The sequence below is a fragment of the Bos taurus genome, chromosome 26, assembly GCF_002263795.3.
Source record: "Bos taurus isolate L1 Dominette 01449 registration number 42190680 breed Hereford chromosome 26, ARS-UCD2.0, whole genome shotgun sequence".
Lineage (NCBI taxonomy): Eukaryota > Metazoa > Chordata > Mammalia > Artiodactyla > Bovidae > Bos > Bos taurus.
In genome coordinates this window covers 16,588,044-16,606,369 of record NC_037353.1, presented here as the reverse complement: position 1 = coordinate 16,606,369, position 18,326 = coordinate 16,588,044, and the positions used below count along the sequence as shown (strand labels likewise).

General features: G+C 38.6%; 1 protein-coding gene and 1 long non-coding RNA gene across 2 annotated transcripts in view; one reads left to right on the top strand and one right to left on the bottom strand.

Annotated features, from left to right (window-relative positions):
- The first annotated feature begins 5,802 nt into the window (after window positions 1-5,802).
- CYP2C281 (cytochrome P450 family 2 subfamily C member 281) overlaps window positions 5,803-18,326 on the top strand; it is a 51,984-nt gene continuing 39,460 nt past the window's right edge. The window contains exons 1-3 of the mRNA XM_002698399.6: window positions 5,803-5,995; window positions 12,798-12,960; window positions 14,736-14,885. Of these exons, the coding sequence (XP_002698445.1) occupies window positions 5,828-5,995; window positions 12,798-12,960; window positions 14,736-14,885 (481 nt within the window). The 5' untranslated portion in view covers window positions 5,803-5,827. The remainder of the gene's footprint in view (window positions 5,996-12,797; window positions 12,961-14,735; window positions 14,886-18,326) is intronic.
- The window catches only part of LOC112444483 (uncharacterized), a 28,489-nt gene continuing 22,141 nt past the window's right edge, over window positions 11,979-18,326 (bottom strand). Inside the window, exon 2 of the long non-coding RNA XR_003032771.2 lies at window positions 11,979-12,177. This is a non-coding gene — a long non-coding RNA (uncharacterized lncRNA). The remainder of the gene's footprint in view (window positions 12,178-18,326) is intronic.

Genomic DNA, 18,326 nt, shown 5'->3' with positions numbered 1-18,326 from the left:
ATAGTAGGTTATAAAAATGAAAATTAAAGGAGTAATAGAGGACTTAAAAATTTTAAAAAATTAAAAAAAATAGTAAAAATAGTAAAAATATATCTAGGACTTTCTCTGGTGTTGTTCGGGGCAGTGTGGGGTCAGTTCATTTTTGGATAGTTCCTTGATCTGGCTTACATTTCTCAAGATCTATAGGCCCCTTCCTATGTAGTCGGTACTAACTACAGGGTTTTAATCTATTGCATCTGTCACTTCCAAGGCAGTTCCCTCTGTTTTAGCTTCTTCTGTTTGCTGGTCTCTTTAGTGTCTCATTTACACCCTGACACAAGGGGCTGGTGGTGGACACTTTTTTAGGCTCACTGTTGAGTCGCGCTGTGGGGAGGGAGGGACGCTGCAAACAAATAACACTGGCGTGTGCTCGCAGTGTCTCAGCCGCACTGGGTCTGCCCCCACTCACGCCACTTGTGCCCTCCCTGCCCACACTGCTCAGGCTCTATGTTGCTCCGCCGGGAACCATCAGAGGCCGGCCCTGGGCTGCATGCACTTCTCAGGTCTAAGCCGCTCAGGTTCAGGCACTCAGGTAGTCCTCAGAGGCACAGACTCCATTGGGCCTGCGTTTTGTGCCCTTCCCAGGTCCGAGCAGCTCAGGTGAGGTGTTTGGGGAGCGTGGTTGTTGTGACTTATCGCCTCTCCAGTCCCTGCTGTTCGGTTTTCTGGGTGTACAACCAGTGCACCTTCTCAGGCGGATGTTGACTGTTCAGAACCCCAAGAAGTCTTAGTTAGCAAAGAAGCCTGCTTGCGGTGTGGTAGATAATGTCTCTGGGGCTGCGATTGCCGGCTTCTGGCTCTGGCTGCCTGTCACCGGAGGGGGATGGTCTGCAGTGGGCTAGTTCTGTTCAGTCCTTTGTTCTGTGAGTGGGCCTGGCGGTGTCTTAGGTTAGGACTTTTTTGCGTGGTAGTTATCCCACAGTCTGGTTTACTAGCCCAAGTTAATTCCCTCAGATTGCCCTCGGGGCATTCAGGCCCAGTCTTTACTCTGGGCAATGCAGCCCGTGCCTCCCTGCCCAGCCCCCGCTTGCTAGTGGCGGGTGCAGGTATCTGTGCTGCTTGTCTGCTGGAGGAGTTACCTTTGGACACATACTCTGTGGGTTTTAATTATTTATTTATTTTCCCTCCCAGTTATGTTGTCCTCTGTGGTTCCAAGGCTCACCACAGACTCGGCAGTGAGAGTGTTTCCTGGTGTTTGGAAACGTCTCTCTTTTTAAGACTCCCTTCCTGGGACAGAGCTCTGTCCCTACCTCTTTTGTCTCTTTTTTTGTCTTTTATATTTTTTCCTACCTCCTTTCGAAGACACTGGGCTTCTTTTCTGGGTCCCTGATATCCTCTGCCGGCATTTAGAAGTTGTTTTGTGGAATTTACTCAGCGTTTAAATGTTCTTTTGATGAATTTGTGGGGGAGAAAGTGGTCTCCCCGTCCTATTCCTCCACCATCTTCGGACTGCCCCACACCAGTTTCTTTTTAAAAGTTATTCTTGCTTACCTCACTCTGTATAATAGGTTCCAGTTTCATCCACCTCATTAGAACTGATTCAAATGTATTCTTTTTAATGGCTGAGTAATACTCCATTGTGTATATGTACCACAGCTTTCTTATCCATTCATCTGCTGATGGGCATCTAGGTTGCTTCCATGTCCTGGCTATTATAAACAGTGCTGTGATGAACATTGGGGTACACGTGTCTCTTTCCCTTCTGGTTTCCTCAGCGTGTATGCCCACCAATACAGTATACTAATGCATATATATGGAATTTAGAAAGATGGTAACAATAACCCTGTGTACGAGACAGCAAAAGAGACACTGATGTATAGATCAGTCTTGTGGACTCTGTGGGAGAGGGAGAGGGTGGGGAGATTTGGGAGAATGGCATTGAAACATGTGTAATATCATGTATGAGATGAGTCGCCAGTCCAGGTTCGATGCACGATGCTGGATGCTTGGGGCTGGTGCACTGGGACGACTCAGAGGGAGGGTATGGGGAGGGAGGAGGGAGGAGGGTTCAGGATGGGGAACACGGGTATACCTGTGGTGGATTCATTTTGATGTTGGGCAAAACTAATACAATATTGTAAAGTTTAAAAATAAAATAAAATTTAAAAAAATAAAAGTTATTCTTGGCACATGTGGTGTGGCAGGTGTCTTAGTTTCCATTCCATCTCTACCCTTTATTAACTGGGCAGGGAGATATCAGGTAATTCAGCTGAAACATTTCTGTTCAAAGTATCTTATGAAGATCAAGTGAGCTAACTGGGTGGGAAATATCTGGCACAGAAGAGCCAGTAAAATAATTCCTCAATCAATCTTATTTTGTTGGTTATATGCTAGTTGTATTTTATTATTAAATTTGGCTTCTTAAATATTAGGAAGTATTTATTAACTACATTGAGCTTCCCAGGTAGTGCTAATGGTAAGGAACCCGCCTGCCAATGCAGGAGATATAAGAGAGGTGGTTTCAACCCCTGGGTTGGGCAGATTTCCTGGAGGAGGGCATGGCAACCCACTCCAGTATTCTTACTTGGAGAATCCCATGCTCAGAGGAGCCTGGCCAGCTATAGTCCATGGGATGCAGAGTCAGACATGACTGAAGTGACTTAGCATGCATGTATTACCTAAACCAATTAATTAGGCACTGAGTGCCTAAGGCAAAAAAATCACATATAATCAAGATTATCTTTGAAAATAATTTGCATTATGCTTTTTATAAGCTCAAAAGTCAATATTTAGTCAAAAGAATTGAAAGCAAAGTGTTGAAAAGATAATATTTGTACATGCATGTTCACATCAGTATAAAAGGAGGAAACAAATCAAGTGTCCATTGACACGTGACAAGGTGTGATATATTATTTGTTATGGAATATTATTTAGCCTTAAGAAGGAAGGAAACTCTGACATGTGCTATAGCATGCTGAATCTTGAGAACATTATGCTAGGTAAAATAAGCCAGACACAAGAGGACTAACTCCACTCATATGAGGTACCTAGGTAGTCAAATTCATAGAAACAGGAAGAAGAATATTGGTTACCAGGGCTGTGGGAGGGAGGAATAGAGAGTTATTGTTTAATGGGAACAGAGCTTCAGTTCTGTAAGAAGAGTTCCAGAGATTGTTTAAACAACAATATGTGGTCTTAACATCACTGTACATTTAAAAATGGTTAAAATGGTATGTTTTCTGTGTGTTTTACCATATTTTTTAAAAAGTCAATTAAAATTGTGCACACACACAAAAAACAACCAATTAATTAAATGTTATTCAAAATAAGTATCCAGATATACCTGAAATAAATGTTACTGATGTACTTGCTAGCAATAAAGGACATTCTAGAACTATTTTCCATACAACTTTTTGGGTAATTTTCATCATTGCTATTGTTTGCACTTGATTTTTGTACACAGAATTCACTTTTAGTCTTCATATTAATTCCATCCATACTGGTCTTGTGCAGTATATTCAGGAGGTGCTTCTGATAAAAACCCAGTAAGTCTTTGTAGGAAATGAGAAGTCACAGTGCCTCACTTGATGATTTTTACCTCATGCTTAACAGACTTCATTCTTTCATATTGTCCTTAGCTGGACTGATCAAGCTTTCTTCATTTCATTTTGCTTTTCTTCTATTAAAAGGAAAGATATTTCATTTTAGGTGTATTTTAAACTTTCAGGCAAAATTTTGGTATTGTAATTGCTTGTATCTGTCTATATAATTAAAAATTAGAATTACTATCGATAGCCTTACTAGAATAAGACAGACCACTCTTTTAATGCTGACAACTTCCTACCCTCTATATCAACTTGCATATTTTGTTAGAAACATCTAGAATTTTAGCCCTCTTTTCCTTATGAAAAATAACTTGATAATTTCTTTAAGCGTTGCTACCACATTCTCAGTCATTATTTAGACTCAAAAGTTTTGCTTGCCTTTTGTACATCATTAATTTTGTGTCCCACTTTCTCCCCTTTTGGGGATATGTTTTTTTTTTTTTTGGAGTTTTTCCTCAGGTAATTATTTCAGAAATGATTTCAAGATTATAAAATTCTGAATATTCACATGTCCAAAAATGTCTATATGTTTCTTACTGATTTTATTTTGGGCTCTACCACACAGCATGAAGGACCTTAGTGCCCTGACCAGGGATTGAACCTGTGCTCCCTGCAGTGGAAGCATGGAGTCTTAACCAGTAGACCACCAAGGAAGGCCCCCAAATGTCTATACTTTGACCTTATGGTTGAATTGAGTTTATCAGGTTTGGAATAACAAATTTGAAAATCATTTCCTATTGAGCTTTTGAAGATTTTACTTGACTTTTTAATCATTTATAAGCATTGTGTAAGGAAAGATTTATTCTAAATTGAGTCTCATTCTTTGTAACTTCCTTTTTCTCTTTAAAACTTTTCAGGGTTTTATTTCCCCTTGTTATTCTCATGTTTCACAAGATTTTGGGAGTGTGGATCTTTTCTCTGTAATACTGTTTAGAATTTCATGGATTCTTTGGATTTTTCATCATTGTAGGAAAAATGTATTCAATTTGCTTTGCTTATTATTATTTGCTTATTTTTCTCTCTCCTTAAAATTCCTGTGATAAAGTCACTAGGATTTCTATTAATAGAACTATTTCCCATACTACTTAATTTGTTTAATGTTTTCATCATTACTATTTTGTACTCTATCCTTATGGAAACCCATGTTACTGCTGAATCTTACTGCTGTTTAAAATAAGTGTAAATGGAACTAAATCTATTTTATTACTCAGCATATTCATTTATTGAAAAATATTTTTTGCCACCACATACTTAATTAACAAGAACTTCTCAGTTTTCTAATAACTTTTTCTTTTCCATGGCTAAATTTATCTGATGATACACTTATTTTAACTTTTCTGTTTTCACTAAGTTAAATACTTCAAGGAATAGTTTTCTGAATTTTAAGTATGATGCTTATTATGCAATTGGAGGTCCTCAAATATCTTTTGAGTCTTGAAATTTCATTCATATCTATGAGTTTCTAGACACTTTCAAATATTTATAGTATTGAATGCTGGAGTGTATTTTTTCACCTAGGTGTGAACATACAAGGTTTGCTCTGGCTATGTGATCCTTATTGGAAATGGGTATGCAAAGAAGCGGGGTGGGTGATATGCAGCCAAGGGATCCTCCACTGATATCTTTGAATGATTTCTTTCCTTGACTTGTTATTCCTGTTTTCTGTCTACTGTCTGCTGACCAGCATCTCCTCTGGAAGTTAGTGGTGTCAGAACTCCTGGCACAAAAACAGGGCTCTGTGAGGACTAGTGGGATAGCTCTACTCTTTTTAAGGTAAGACTAGCTCCATATTCCTTTCTTTATTTGTCCTGCTTCCTTCTGTCTTCACCTGGCGTTACCATGGATTTTATGAGAAAAAGCTCTGACAGTGCTTCTTTTTCTGCTTATATGATGAGTAGAGATGTTCTCATCATTTGTTGTGATTGTGAATTCCAGTCCTTTGAAACTTTGATAGCTTCAATTTTACTACTAAAATATGGCCATCTCTGAGAAAGTGAATTTTGTTTAGTTGAGATTTCCATTGAAACTTACATGTTTATCAATACTAATGTAACATTTTGTTTAAATATCTATTGACAAGACAAAGTGTACTGATGATAAAGTCTTATTTATTTAAAAGTTCAAGACTTATTGCATGTTTGGTGATAAGCTTGCACTTTCTTTGTTTGTTTTTTTCTTTGCACTTAGTTTTTATAAAGTGTTTGGATTCTAAGCTTTCAGTTGCCCTCACGCAAAGCACACCAATGGATCTCTCTGTAGTTCTGGTGATCTGTCTTTCTATTTTGATTTTCCTTTTTCTATGGAATCAGAGGCATGCCAAAGGGACGCTGCCACCTGGGCCCACTCCTCTCCCAATTGTTGGAAATATTCTGCAGATAAATATTAAGAATGTCAGCAAATCCATAAGCAAGGCAAGTATGATTACTTTTCTTCCAGTTGTTTGTAATGAATAAATAAGACTGCCCTATGTCTTGTCCCAGACTCCTTAGTCCCAGACACCATGTTTGTTAAAAGTGGTTTTAAAGGGGAGTTCCCATTGGACACCTGGACATGGTTTTATTTATTTATTTATTTATTCATTGTTATTTATTTTTATTCATTTATTTAAAAATATTTATTTTGGGCTGTGCTGGGTCTTCATTACTGTGCATAGGCTTTCTCTAGTTGTGGCAAACAGAAACTACACTCTAGTTGCAGTGTGTGGGCTCCTCCTTGCCATGATTTCTCTTGTTGCAATAGACAGACTCTGTGGCTCATGGGCTTCAGTAGTTGCTCCTCACAGTCTCCAGAGCATAGGCTCAGTTGCTGTGGCACTCAGGCTTGTTGTCTGCAGCATGTGGGGTTTTCCCAGACTAGGGATCAAACCAGATTCCCTTGCATTGTGAGGCAGATTCTTAACCGCTGGATTACCAGGGGAACCCTGTTAATTTATTTTCAATTGAGCTAAAGTTGATTTACAATATTATGTTAGTTTCAAGTGAGAATATAGAAAGTTTTATAGATTATGCTCCTTTGAAATTTATTATAAATTATAGGCTGTATTCCCTGCGCTGAACAATTTATCCTTGTAGTTTATTTGTTTTATACATAGTAGTCTATAGTTTTTAATCCCCTACTGCTCATTTCCCCTTCCATTCTTCTTGTTTCCCACTGGTAACCACTGGTTTGTTCTCTATGTATGTGAAACTGTTTATATTCTGTTCAATTTATTCATTTTATTTAAAAAAATATTCCACATATAAATGATAACAGAGTATTTTTCCTTCTCTGTCTGACTTACTTCTCTAAGTGTAATGCCCTCCAGATTCGTTTATATTATTGCAAATGGCAAAATTTCATTCTTTTTTGTGGTAAAGATGGTAAAGAATCTGCCTACAATGTTGGAGACCTGGGTTCGATACCTGGGTTGAGAAAGATCCCCTGGAGAAGGGAATGCTACCCACTTCAGAATTCTTGCCTGGAGAATTCCATGGACAGAGGAGCCTGGTAGGCTACAGTCTCAGTTCAGTTCAGTCGCTCAGTCATGTCTGACTCTTTGCGACGCCATGAATTGCAGCACGCCAGGCCTCCTTGTCCATGACCAGCTCCCGGAGTTCACTCAAACTCACCTGCATCAAGTCAGTGATGCCATCCAGCCATCTCACCCTCTGTCCTCCCCTTGTCCTCCTGCCCCCAATCCCTCCAAGCATCAGAGTCTTTTCCAATGAGTCAACTCTTTACATGAGGTGGCCAAAGTACTGGAATTTCAGCTTTAGCATCATTCCTTCCAAAGAACACCCAGGACCGATCTCCTTTAGAATGGACTGGTTGGATCTCCTTGCAGTCCAGCCTAGAGGGTCGCAGAGTTGGACACAGCTTAGTGACTAACACTTTCACTTCACTAGGAGGCAGATCCAAAAACATATGCTATGAATCATGTCAAGGAGTATACAGCCTATGTTTCCTTCCAGGTGTTTTACGGTTTCTGGTCTTACATTTAAGTCCTCAACCCTTTTTGAGTTAAGATTTATATATAGTATGAGAAAATACTTGTTTCTGTGTTGTTCAGTCACTGAGTCTTGTCTGACTCTTTGCGACCCATGGACTACAGCATGCCAGGATACTCTGTCCTCCACTATCTCCTGGAGTTTGCTCAAACTCATGTCCATTGAGTCAGTGGTGCTATCTAACCATCTCACCCTCTGCCATCCTCTTCTCCTTTGTCTTCAGTCTTTCCAAGCATGAGGGTCTTTTCCAATGACTTGGCTCTTCCCATTAGGTTGCCAAAGTATTGGAGCTTCAGCTTGATTAACAGTCCTTCCAATGAATATTCAGGACTGATTTCCTTTAGGATGGACTGGTTGGATCTCCTTGCAGTCCAAGGGACTCAAGAGTCTTCTCCCATACCACAATTCAAAAGCATCAGTTCTTCAGTGCTCAGCCTTCTTTATGGTTCACCTCTCACATCCATAAATGACTACTAGAAAAACTATAGTTTTGATTATATGGACCTTTGTCAGCAAAGTGATGTCTCTGCTTTTTGATATGCTGTCTAGATGTGTCATAGCTTTTCTTCCAAGGAGGAAACATCTTTTTATTTCATGGCTGCAGTCACTGTCCACAGTGATTTTGGAACCCAAGAAAATAAAATCTTTCACTGCTTCCACTTTTCCCTTTCTGTTTGCCATGAAAAAAATGGGACCAGATGCCATGATCTTCGTTTTTTGAATGCTGAGTTTTAAGTCAGCTTTTTCACTTTTCTCTTTCACCTTCCTGTAGTTCCTCTTCCCTTCTGCCATTAGATTGGTATCATCTGCATATCTGAGGTTACTGATATTTCTGCTGGTAATCTTGATGACAGCTTATGATTCACCCAGCCCAGCATTTCATATGATGTACTCTGCATATAAGTTAAGATATACTCTTCATATAAGCAGGGTGACAATATACAGCCTTGTTTTACTCCTTTCCCAATTTTGAACCAGTCAATTGTTCCATTCCCAGTTTTAACTGCTGCTTCTTTACCCACATTCAGGTTTCACAGGAGATAGGTAAGGTGGTCTGGTACTCCCATCTCTTTAAGAATTTTTCACAGTTTGTTGTGATCCACACAGTAGAAGGATTTAATGTAGTCAATGAAGCAGAAGTAGATATTTTTCTGGAATTCGCTTGTTTTCTCCTAGAAGAGGATGAGACAGTTGGTTGGCTTCACTGACTCAGTGAACATGAGCTTGAGTAAACTCTTGGAGTTGGTGATGGACAGGGAGGTGTGGCGTGCTGCAGTCCATGGGGTCACAAAGAGTTGGACATAACTGAGTGACTGAACTGAACTGAACCTGCTTTCTTTATGATCCAATGAATGTTGGCAGTTTGATCTCTGGTTCCTCTGCCTTTTCTAAACCCAGCTTTTGCATCTGGAAAGTGTCGATTCATGTACTGCTGAACCCTATCTTAAAAGATTTTGAGCCTAACCTTACTAGCATGTGAAATATTTTAATTTAATTCTTTTACGTGTAGCTGTTTAGTTTTCCTCACACCACTTATTGAAGAAATTGCCTTTTCCCCACTGTATATTTTTGTGTCCTTTTTCACGGATTCGTTGTTCATGTAAGTGTGGATTATTTTCTGGGCTAATGCTCTGCTCCATAGACCTGTGTCCATTTTTGTGCCAGTACAATTTTGTTTTGGTTACTGTAACTTTGTACTGTAGTCTGACATCAGGGAGTATGATACTTTCAGTTCTGTTCTTTCTTTGGATATCTTTGTCTACTTGAGTTATTTTGTGTTTCCATACAAATTTTAGAATTACTTGTTGTAGTACTTTGAATATTACACTGGTATTTTGACAAGATTGTCTTTGAATCTGTTGATTTCCTTGGGTAATATGTAATATGTTCATTATAATAATATTAACTTTCCTTGTCCATGAGCATGTTATGTCTTTCCCTCTATTTGTATTGTCTTTTTTTTTTTTTTAAATCAGCATCTCATACTTTTCTGAGTACATGTCTTTTACTTCCTTGGTTAATTAGATTTATTGCTTGGAATTTTATTCTCTTCTATGTGATGATAAATGGGATTGGTTTATTAATTTCTCTTTCCGATAGTTTGTTCTTATTGTTTAGAAATGGAACAGATTTCTGTACATTAATTTTTTATCCTACAATTGTTCCAAATTCATTCATGAGCTCTAGAAGACTTTTGTTGGGATTTTTAGAATTTTGGACAGCAAGGAGTCCAACCAGTTCATCCTAAAGGAAATCAGTCCCGGATTCATTGGAAGGACTGATGCTGAAGCTGCAACTCCTGTACTTTGGCCACCTGATGCTAAGAACTGACTCATTGGAAAAGACCCTGATGCTAGGAAAGATTGAGGGCAGGAGGAGAAGGGGACGACAGAGGATGAGATGGTTGGATGACATCACCAACTCAATGGACATGAGTTTGAGTAAACCCCGGGAGTTGGTGATGGACAGGGAGACCTGGCGTGCTGCAGTCCATTGGGTTGCAAACAGTCGGACATGAATGAGCAACTGAACTGAACTTTGAATTTTGTATAGATAGTATTGTGTCATCTACAAATAAGAACAGTTTGACTTCATTCTTTTCAATTTCAATTCCTTTTATTTCTCTTTCTTTGACTGCTATGGCTTTGATTTCTAATACAATATTTTAAGTAAAATTGGCAAGAGTGGGCATCCTTGTCTTGTTCTTGATTTTAGAGAAAATGCTTTCAGCTTTTCACTATCAAGTATGATGATGATAGCTGTGGACTTATCATATATGTGATTTTTAAATTATGTTGAAGTATGTTGCCTCTATACCTACCTTGTGGAGAATTTTTAATCTTAAATGGATATTGGATTTTGTAAAAAAACTTTTCTACATCTATTGAACAATCATATGATTTTATTTTTCCATTTGTTAATGTGGGGTATAGCATTGATTAATTTGAGAATATTGAACCATACTTGCATCCCTGGGATTAATCTCACTTGTCCATGATGTATGACACCCAGACATGATTTTAGATGGTATACAGCTAAAGGTTGCCAGAAGGGAGTGAGATCAATGAGATCATTGTTGAAACTGTCAAAAGTAGGAATTCTCTGTCCATGTTGTGACCTATGTGTCCTTTATAGCATTTATTTTTGGTGAATTCTAGTGGCAATGAAATTGCTTTAATTTTTAAAAACTGCATATAGAATGACAACCCCAAAATTTCCCGAAAGAATACATTGATTTGAAATCAAGGAAATAACCAAGTTTCAAGAGATTTCACAGTTTCTGTTGTATTTGCTCAATGAATGAATAACTGTTCAATAGCTCTTTAAATCTTGAAGGAATTATCTGAAATCTGACTTCTCTGGGAAAGGTAGTCATGAAAGCACTACCCCTGGAAGCTCCTCCTTCTGTGTATCAGACTCTGGTTTTGAAGAGATTGTGTCAGCACCCCAGCTCATACAGTTCTTAACTCACAGCCTTGGTCAAATTTTAAAAATCTCCCTGAGCTTTAATTTCTATTTTTTTAAAAGGTGAATAATAATTATTATGCACAAATATTAATACCTGAGCTTAACAAGTTGTTGAATGCCTACTTTCAGTCCCAGGTGTGTCAGATGCTGGGAATTTTCAAAGTGAAAGAAAGTGAAAATTTTAGTCACTCAGTCATGTCCGACTCTTTGCAACCCCATGGACTGTAGCCCACCAGCCAGGCTCCTCTGGCTATGGAATTCTCCAAGGAAGAATACTGGAGTGGGTAGGGTTGAACCCAGGTCTCCTACACTGCAGGCAGGTTCTTTAACTATTCAAGCAGTGAATTAAAACAAACAAAAAAAGGTCAGCAGTACGGAATTTACAGTCTAGATGGTAGGCATGTATTTATGAAACACTCATGCAAATAAGTGGATGATTACAAACCATGTAACAGGAGCACAGTAGAAAAAGGTGATGTAGTTTAAAGGATTACAGGTCGGAGGCACAGTCAGTAAGGGTTCTCTGTGGAAGTGAAATTGGAGCTGAGATCTGAAAAATAATTAGACATTAACTGGATAAAATACAGGTGAATGTTCCATTTTTTTTTTTTTTCAGTCTGGAGCAGACTTAGTTATTGGAATGTCTGAAAGAGGACCAATTTTTTTGTCGCCCAGAGAGTAGGTAAAAGCTTGGTGTGAGATGAGATTAAGCAGGTAAGCAGGAACCAGAGTACGTAGATCTTACAGGGATTTTAAGAATATAGGTCTTTAGCATAAGAGCAATATGATGTTCTTTAACATATGCTTTGTGAAAAGGGGTCCTGTATGGAGAATGGATTATAAGGTAGCAAAAGAACTCAAATATTGGACAAGTTGAAAGAGTAAAAGTCTATATCATGTACTACACTAAATAAGCTGCTATGACAGAAAGACACAATAATGCAGTGACTTAAGGAAGACAGTTTATTTCTGCCTTCCACATAGAAGGCGTAGAGTTAAGTGCTGCTGGCCTGCCTCTCCTCCACCAGGTCTTTCAGAGAACCAGATCTTCTCAGTCTTGTAGTTTACCATCCTGTGCTCTAAGGCTGTTGTTCTTATTTGCAGCCACAGAGGGGTCATCTGCACGCTGTCATTTCAACCTATGGATAGGAGGAGAAATGAAAGATGTCACCCATTTATGCCAGTGCAAAATTTGTGCACGTCCCTTCTGCTTATCTCACTTCATGAAAACTTACTTACATCATCACACTGGGAAGACAGAAAATGTCTGTGGCTACGTCCTTGTGTATTTTGAAAGCTTAGAGGTCTCTGGTGCTAAAGATGTGAAGAATGGATGATGAGGGGATGATTATTAGTCTGCATGTGTGAGAGATGGAGCACCCTCCTTTAAACAGAGGAAACGTCATTTATTGCCACTATAAGAAGGGAGGAGCAATTATAGGTTTAGCAGAAAAAAGTTTAATAGAATAATACTAATAAAATTCATACTATGGCCTTTGTCACATAGTAGGAGCTGAATAAAGAATAACTATTGATGGTGATGATAATAATAACAGCATTCCTAATAATATAATGATAATTACCATGGTAGTAAAGTGATGTCATATTAAATTACTAGTTCTAGAAATTGAAATCTTTTATAATGGATAAATCTTAAGAAGATTAAAAATATTTCCCACATTATCTACATTTTCCTATATTATCTACATTTTCAGTTTTGAAGTGCTCACTGTTCTTGCATCTCCTGTTCCTTTTCCAGCTAGCAGAAGATTATGGTCCTGTGTTCACTCTGTATTTTGGCATGAAGCCCACTGTGGTGTTGCATGGATATGAAGCAGTGAAGCAAGTCCTGATTGATCAGAGTGAGGAATTTTCTGGCAGAGGTAGTTTACCAGTGGCAGACAACATCAACCAGGGATTAGGTATGCTTCTACTTGAGAAGTGTGTGGGAATTGTAAGTTGGAAAGATTCAAATAGGCTAAGGAATTGAGAAATTATAGATAATAGAGAAGTTTATGAAAGCATCATCATTAAACAGTTTTCTATGGATCATTAATCCCTATTTAAAATTATGAAGATGACACAGTCTGAATGAAACATTAAGTGCAGTGAAAGCAAATCTTCTAACCACTAATGTTCTATTAATAAATTACGGCAAGGTAAGAAAATGAGAAAGAGACAGAGAGAAAAAGAAGGAAGGAAAATGACAATGAATTATCCTATTTATTGAATATTTTGCTTTCTGGCCTGAGTCATGGTTGCTAAGAGACTAGTTTTGGAAGCCTGCATAATATATACATGGAACCAACAAAGGTTTGAAGTATGTACATTGCATTCAATTTTCTATTCTTGTTAGAATAAAAAAAGCACAACAATTTTTTTAATCCAATAGAAAGTAATACAAAGCATAAAGCACAAATACGCTCTGAAAAGAGGGTCATGGGGAAAGACAATAAATATAAATTAGAATATTAAAGAAAATCTTTTGAAATCAAATACTTGCTCTGTCTGTCATCTGTGTTTTAATAGCTAGACCTTAAACTGTCCCATCCTCTGTGGGTCACTGGTTTCTTACAAAAATAATGCCGAATAGGGTCAGTTCATCCTTTACATTGTTCTTTAAGGTCTTATTTGACAAGGTCCCTAAGAGCATTGTCTTTTCCTCTGACTTGTCCTTGGCTCTGGAAGTCTGACATTGAACTTTCTTGGTACAATGTGAAAAACAGACGACAGACCGTGCAAGTATTCGATTTCAAAAGATTTTCTTTAATATTCTAATTTACATTTATTGTGTTTCCACGTGACCCTCTTTTTAGAGCATTTTTGTGCTTTATGCTTTGTATTATAGACCTAGCCTAGCTGTGGGGTTGTCAGAAGGGGGTGGCAGGGACCCACAGGGTAGAACACGGGAAGACATCCATATTTTGTGGAAGAGATTAGCATATAGAGGGAAAATGTCAAAATGGGAAGAGCTATGGCCATGTCCCTTACTTGAGGAATAGACTTTCATGAGCTTCCTTTCAATACACAAGTACTGTTTATCCCTGTCTTAAGAATTAAGCGTCATCACCCACTTTCACCATGTGAACATAAAAGAAGTTACATCCCAGAAAAGGATCCTTCCTGACCATGCTGATACCTGATCTCAGCCCTCAGACCTGTGAGAAATAAATTTCTGTCGTTTATAAACTATCAAAAAAAAAAAAAAAAAAAAAGGAATTGACTCTTTTGTTGTTTCTCCTACAGTTCATTTTCAATGCCCAAATCAATCCTGAAAACTTAACCTATAACTTGGACTCTATGGATTGTTAGCTGAGTCATCAAAGAGCAAGCATTTTGCCTCTGTGATTTTCAGCATCCTCATAAGTAAACGGGAGAGAAAACACTTGGTTCTTAGGGTTGTTCTGAATTTTGCAGGAGCTAATGGGTAAGGAAGAGTGTAAAACCAAGAGTCTTGAAAGTAAGATACAAGCTAGGTTAAGTGTAGTAATATGTAAAACCAAGAGTCTTGAAAGTAAGATACAAGCTGGGTTAAGAGAGGAGGAGGCAGGTGATGAAGGGCCCAATAGGAATTCCTGAGGCTGTCACTCCTATATTTAATCCCTGCTTAGGTGTCCTTGTCATTTCCTCTTTAAAGACTCTCAGCTAGAATTTGTGGCAATGGATTATTCTCTGTTTTTGGTTTGTGTCCTGATAGGAATTATTTTCAGCAATGGAGAAATATGGAAGCAAACTCGGCGTTTCTCCCTCATGGTTTTGAGGAATATGGGGATGGGGAAGAGGACTATTGAACACAGAATTCAAGAGGAAGCCTTATGTTTGGTGGAAGCATTAAAAAAAACCAATGGTGGGTATTTCTTTATGTAATTAGCAGTAACTGCTTGGGCAGACCAAATGCTATTACAAGCAGACTACAGAGAGATAATGGCTCAAATCCAACAGAAGTTGACTTCCTGCTCACATGACAGTGGCAGGAGGGGGAGTTGCTGGTATAATGGCCTTTTCAAGCAACTGGTTTCCAGGGCCTTTGATGCCTTCAGCACATGGTTGCCTTCCTGTGGCTCCCAGAGTTCATCTCTTTGAATGGTAGAGCAGGGATAGTAAAGAAGAAAGAAAAGAACAAATACTGTTTTTAACAGGTAAGATATGGCACTTGCACACAAAGTTCTTTCATATTCCCTGGGCTGTAACTCAGTCACAGGGCCACATCTAAATGTACAAGGAGCTGGGAAATGTGGTTAGCTGTGTGCTCAGGAAGAAGAGGAGAACATGGATTGGGGTAATCTGCAAGTAACTTGAAAGCCTAAGTTCTCAGGTAACTTCTTGAGAAGCATTTCAAATATTTTGCAACATAAACATGTCATGTCATTATGCCATATAGCACCTTAAACTTGAACAGTCCTGTCTATCAGTGATATCTTAGTAAAACTGAAACAAAATTAGTGGTTCAGGTGTGGACTTTGCACCAAATCCTTCTCTGAGTAGGCCTGTATTACAGCTCCTCTGTGGGTGTGAAGGGAGGGAGCTTCAGCAGCACACATCTGCTCAGTGTACACGTGTGTGGATGCCCATGCAGGACAGGAAGAGGGGATAGGAGAGAAAGGGGTGAGTAGGAGACTTGACAGGGAAGGAGCAAGATGAGGATCTTAAGTCTGTGCTTTTGTAAACCACAGTATTTAAATTTGAAGAACATTATGAACTTATAACACTATATTCTAAAAGGTGCTAACCTTCAAGGTTTTTTACCAATGTTACATTATTGTCCAGATAGGTTTTGCCCCTCATTTTTTGTTGTTACTCATATAAATAATGCAATTATTACAAATATTTGCATGATTTGGGTTTCCTCTTTTGAGTAAGTTTCTCAAGATGGCAATAAAGTGTCAATGAACATCATTTGAACTTGGTCCATATTATCTAGGAATGGGTGGGAGATCTGGCAGACGAAGAACACAAGGCTCAGCCTGCATAGATTGTTCTCTATTCTTCTGTTCAAATTTAACATATTAAATAAATATTTTCACATGATTAATTTTTAAATGTTTATCATGAATATTGTTAACAAAACAGAATAGTAGTTCATTATTTTGGATGTACCATAATTTATTTTAGGCCAAATAGTTCGCTTTCAGTATTTTGTTGCTAATAATGTTAAATAATGCAATCTATATCAATCATTGAACATCCCTGATTATTTTCTAGAGTAAAATTTTGGAAATGCAATTAATAAATCAGTAAATATTGGGTTTTAGCATGTTGTTGTTGTTCAGTCACTAAGTGATACCTGACTGTTTGTGACCCCATGGACCACAGCACACCAGGCTTCAATGTTTTTCAATATCCCCCAGTGTTTTCTCAAATTCATGTACATTAATTTGGTGATGCCCTCTAACCATCTCATCCTGTGTCACACCCTTCTCCTCCTGCCCTCAATCTTTCTCAGCATCAGAGTTGGCTCTTACCATCAGGTGGCCAAAGAATTAGAGCTTAAGCTTCAGCATCAGTTTTCCAATGAATATGCAGGGTTGATTTCCTTTATGATTGACTTGTTTGATCTCCTTGCTATCCAAGGGACTCTCAAGAGTCTTTTCCAGGACCACAATTGGAAAGCATCAATTCTTTGGCACTTAGCCTTCTTTATGATCCAACTCTCACATCCACGCATGACTACTGGAAAAACCATAGCTTTGACTAGATGGATCTTTGTCAGCAAACGGATGTCTCTACTTTTTAATATGTTATCTAGGTTTGTCATAGCTTTTATTTCAAGGAACAAGTATCTTTTAAACAGTTTATTATTAACTGATTCAATTTTCCCATAGTGAGTATGACCTTCTCTCAGCTTCCTTGCCTATGACCTCCCAGACTCTGCTCAAATCCACCTAACTATGGAGACCTCATCCTCTTGGGGTAGCCCAGTTTGTCACTGGTTAACTAACTGTTATTTCACATGTTGAGCAGAACCTTTTTTCTCATAATCTCTACTTTTTGATCCCTACTAAGTTTTTTTATTCTGTAGTAAAGTGTTGTTGTAGTAGTCACCAGGCAGAGGCAGGATGGATTTCCCACTGAAAATTTAGTATAACTGTTGAGGTTGGTAGTGATACACACATTTCAATAGGATATGAAAAATTCTGTTACTCACATAATGAGGCTTTTGGGGTAGGGCACAGTGCTAGAAAACCAACCAAAAAATGCCTGGAGAAAGCTTGAAAAGGACACCAGCTTGGAATTTTTATGGTGGTTAGGGGGTGGAGTAGGGGGGTGGAGATCCAATGTATGTGTGGTTTAAACTTCCTGCTTGTGCCAAAGAAGCACTCACATCAGCTAGTCCAAGTGTGAGTAGAAGAAGAAAAATTAAGGCTTAAAAGATGCCAGGACTCCAAAAACAAAAAATGGTGTCATATTCTCTATTTTATATTGTTAACCTGTTTATAGTTCAGTTCAGATCAGTTGCTCAGTCGTGTCCGACTCTTTGCAACACAACGGACTGCAGTATGCCAGGCTCCCCTGTCCATCACCAATTCCCAGAGTCCACTCAAACTCACGTCCATTGAGTCGATGATCCCCTTCTCCTCCTGCCTTCAATCTTTCCCAGCATCAGTTGTCTTTTCAAATGAGTCAATTCTTCTCATCAGGTGGCCAAAGTATTGGAGTTTTAGCTTCAGTATCAGTCCTTCCAATGAATATTCAGGACTGATTTCCTTTAGGATGTACTGGTTGGATTTCCTTGCAGTCCAAGGGACTCTAAAGAGTCTCCTCCTACAACACAGTCAAAGGCATCAATTCTTCAGTGCTCAGCTTCCTTATAGTCCAACTCTCATATCTATACATGACTACTGGAAGAACTATAGATTTGACTAGATGGACATTTGTTGGCAAAGTAATGTCTCTGTTTTTTTATATATGTTGTCGAGGTTCGTCAAAGTTTTCTTCCAAGGAGCAAGTGTCTTTTAATTTCATGGCTGCAGTCACCATCTGCATTGATTTTGGAGCCCCTCAAAATAAAGTCTGTCACTGTTTCCATTGTTTCCCCATCTATACGTCATGAAGTGATTGGACCAGATGCCATCATCTTAGTTTTCTGAATGTTGAGGTTTAAGCCAGCGTTTTCACTCTCCTCTTTCACTTTCATCAAGGGGCTCTTTAATTCTTCTTTGCTTTCTGCCACAAGTGTGGTGTCATCTGCATATCTGAGGTTATTTGATATTTCTCCCTGCAATCTTGACTCTAGCTTGAGCTTCACCCAGCTCAGCATTTCACACGATATACTATGCCAGCAAATTTG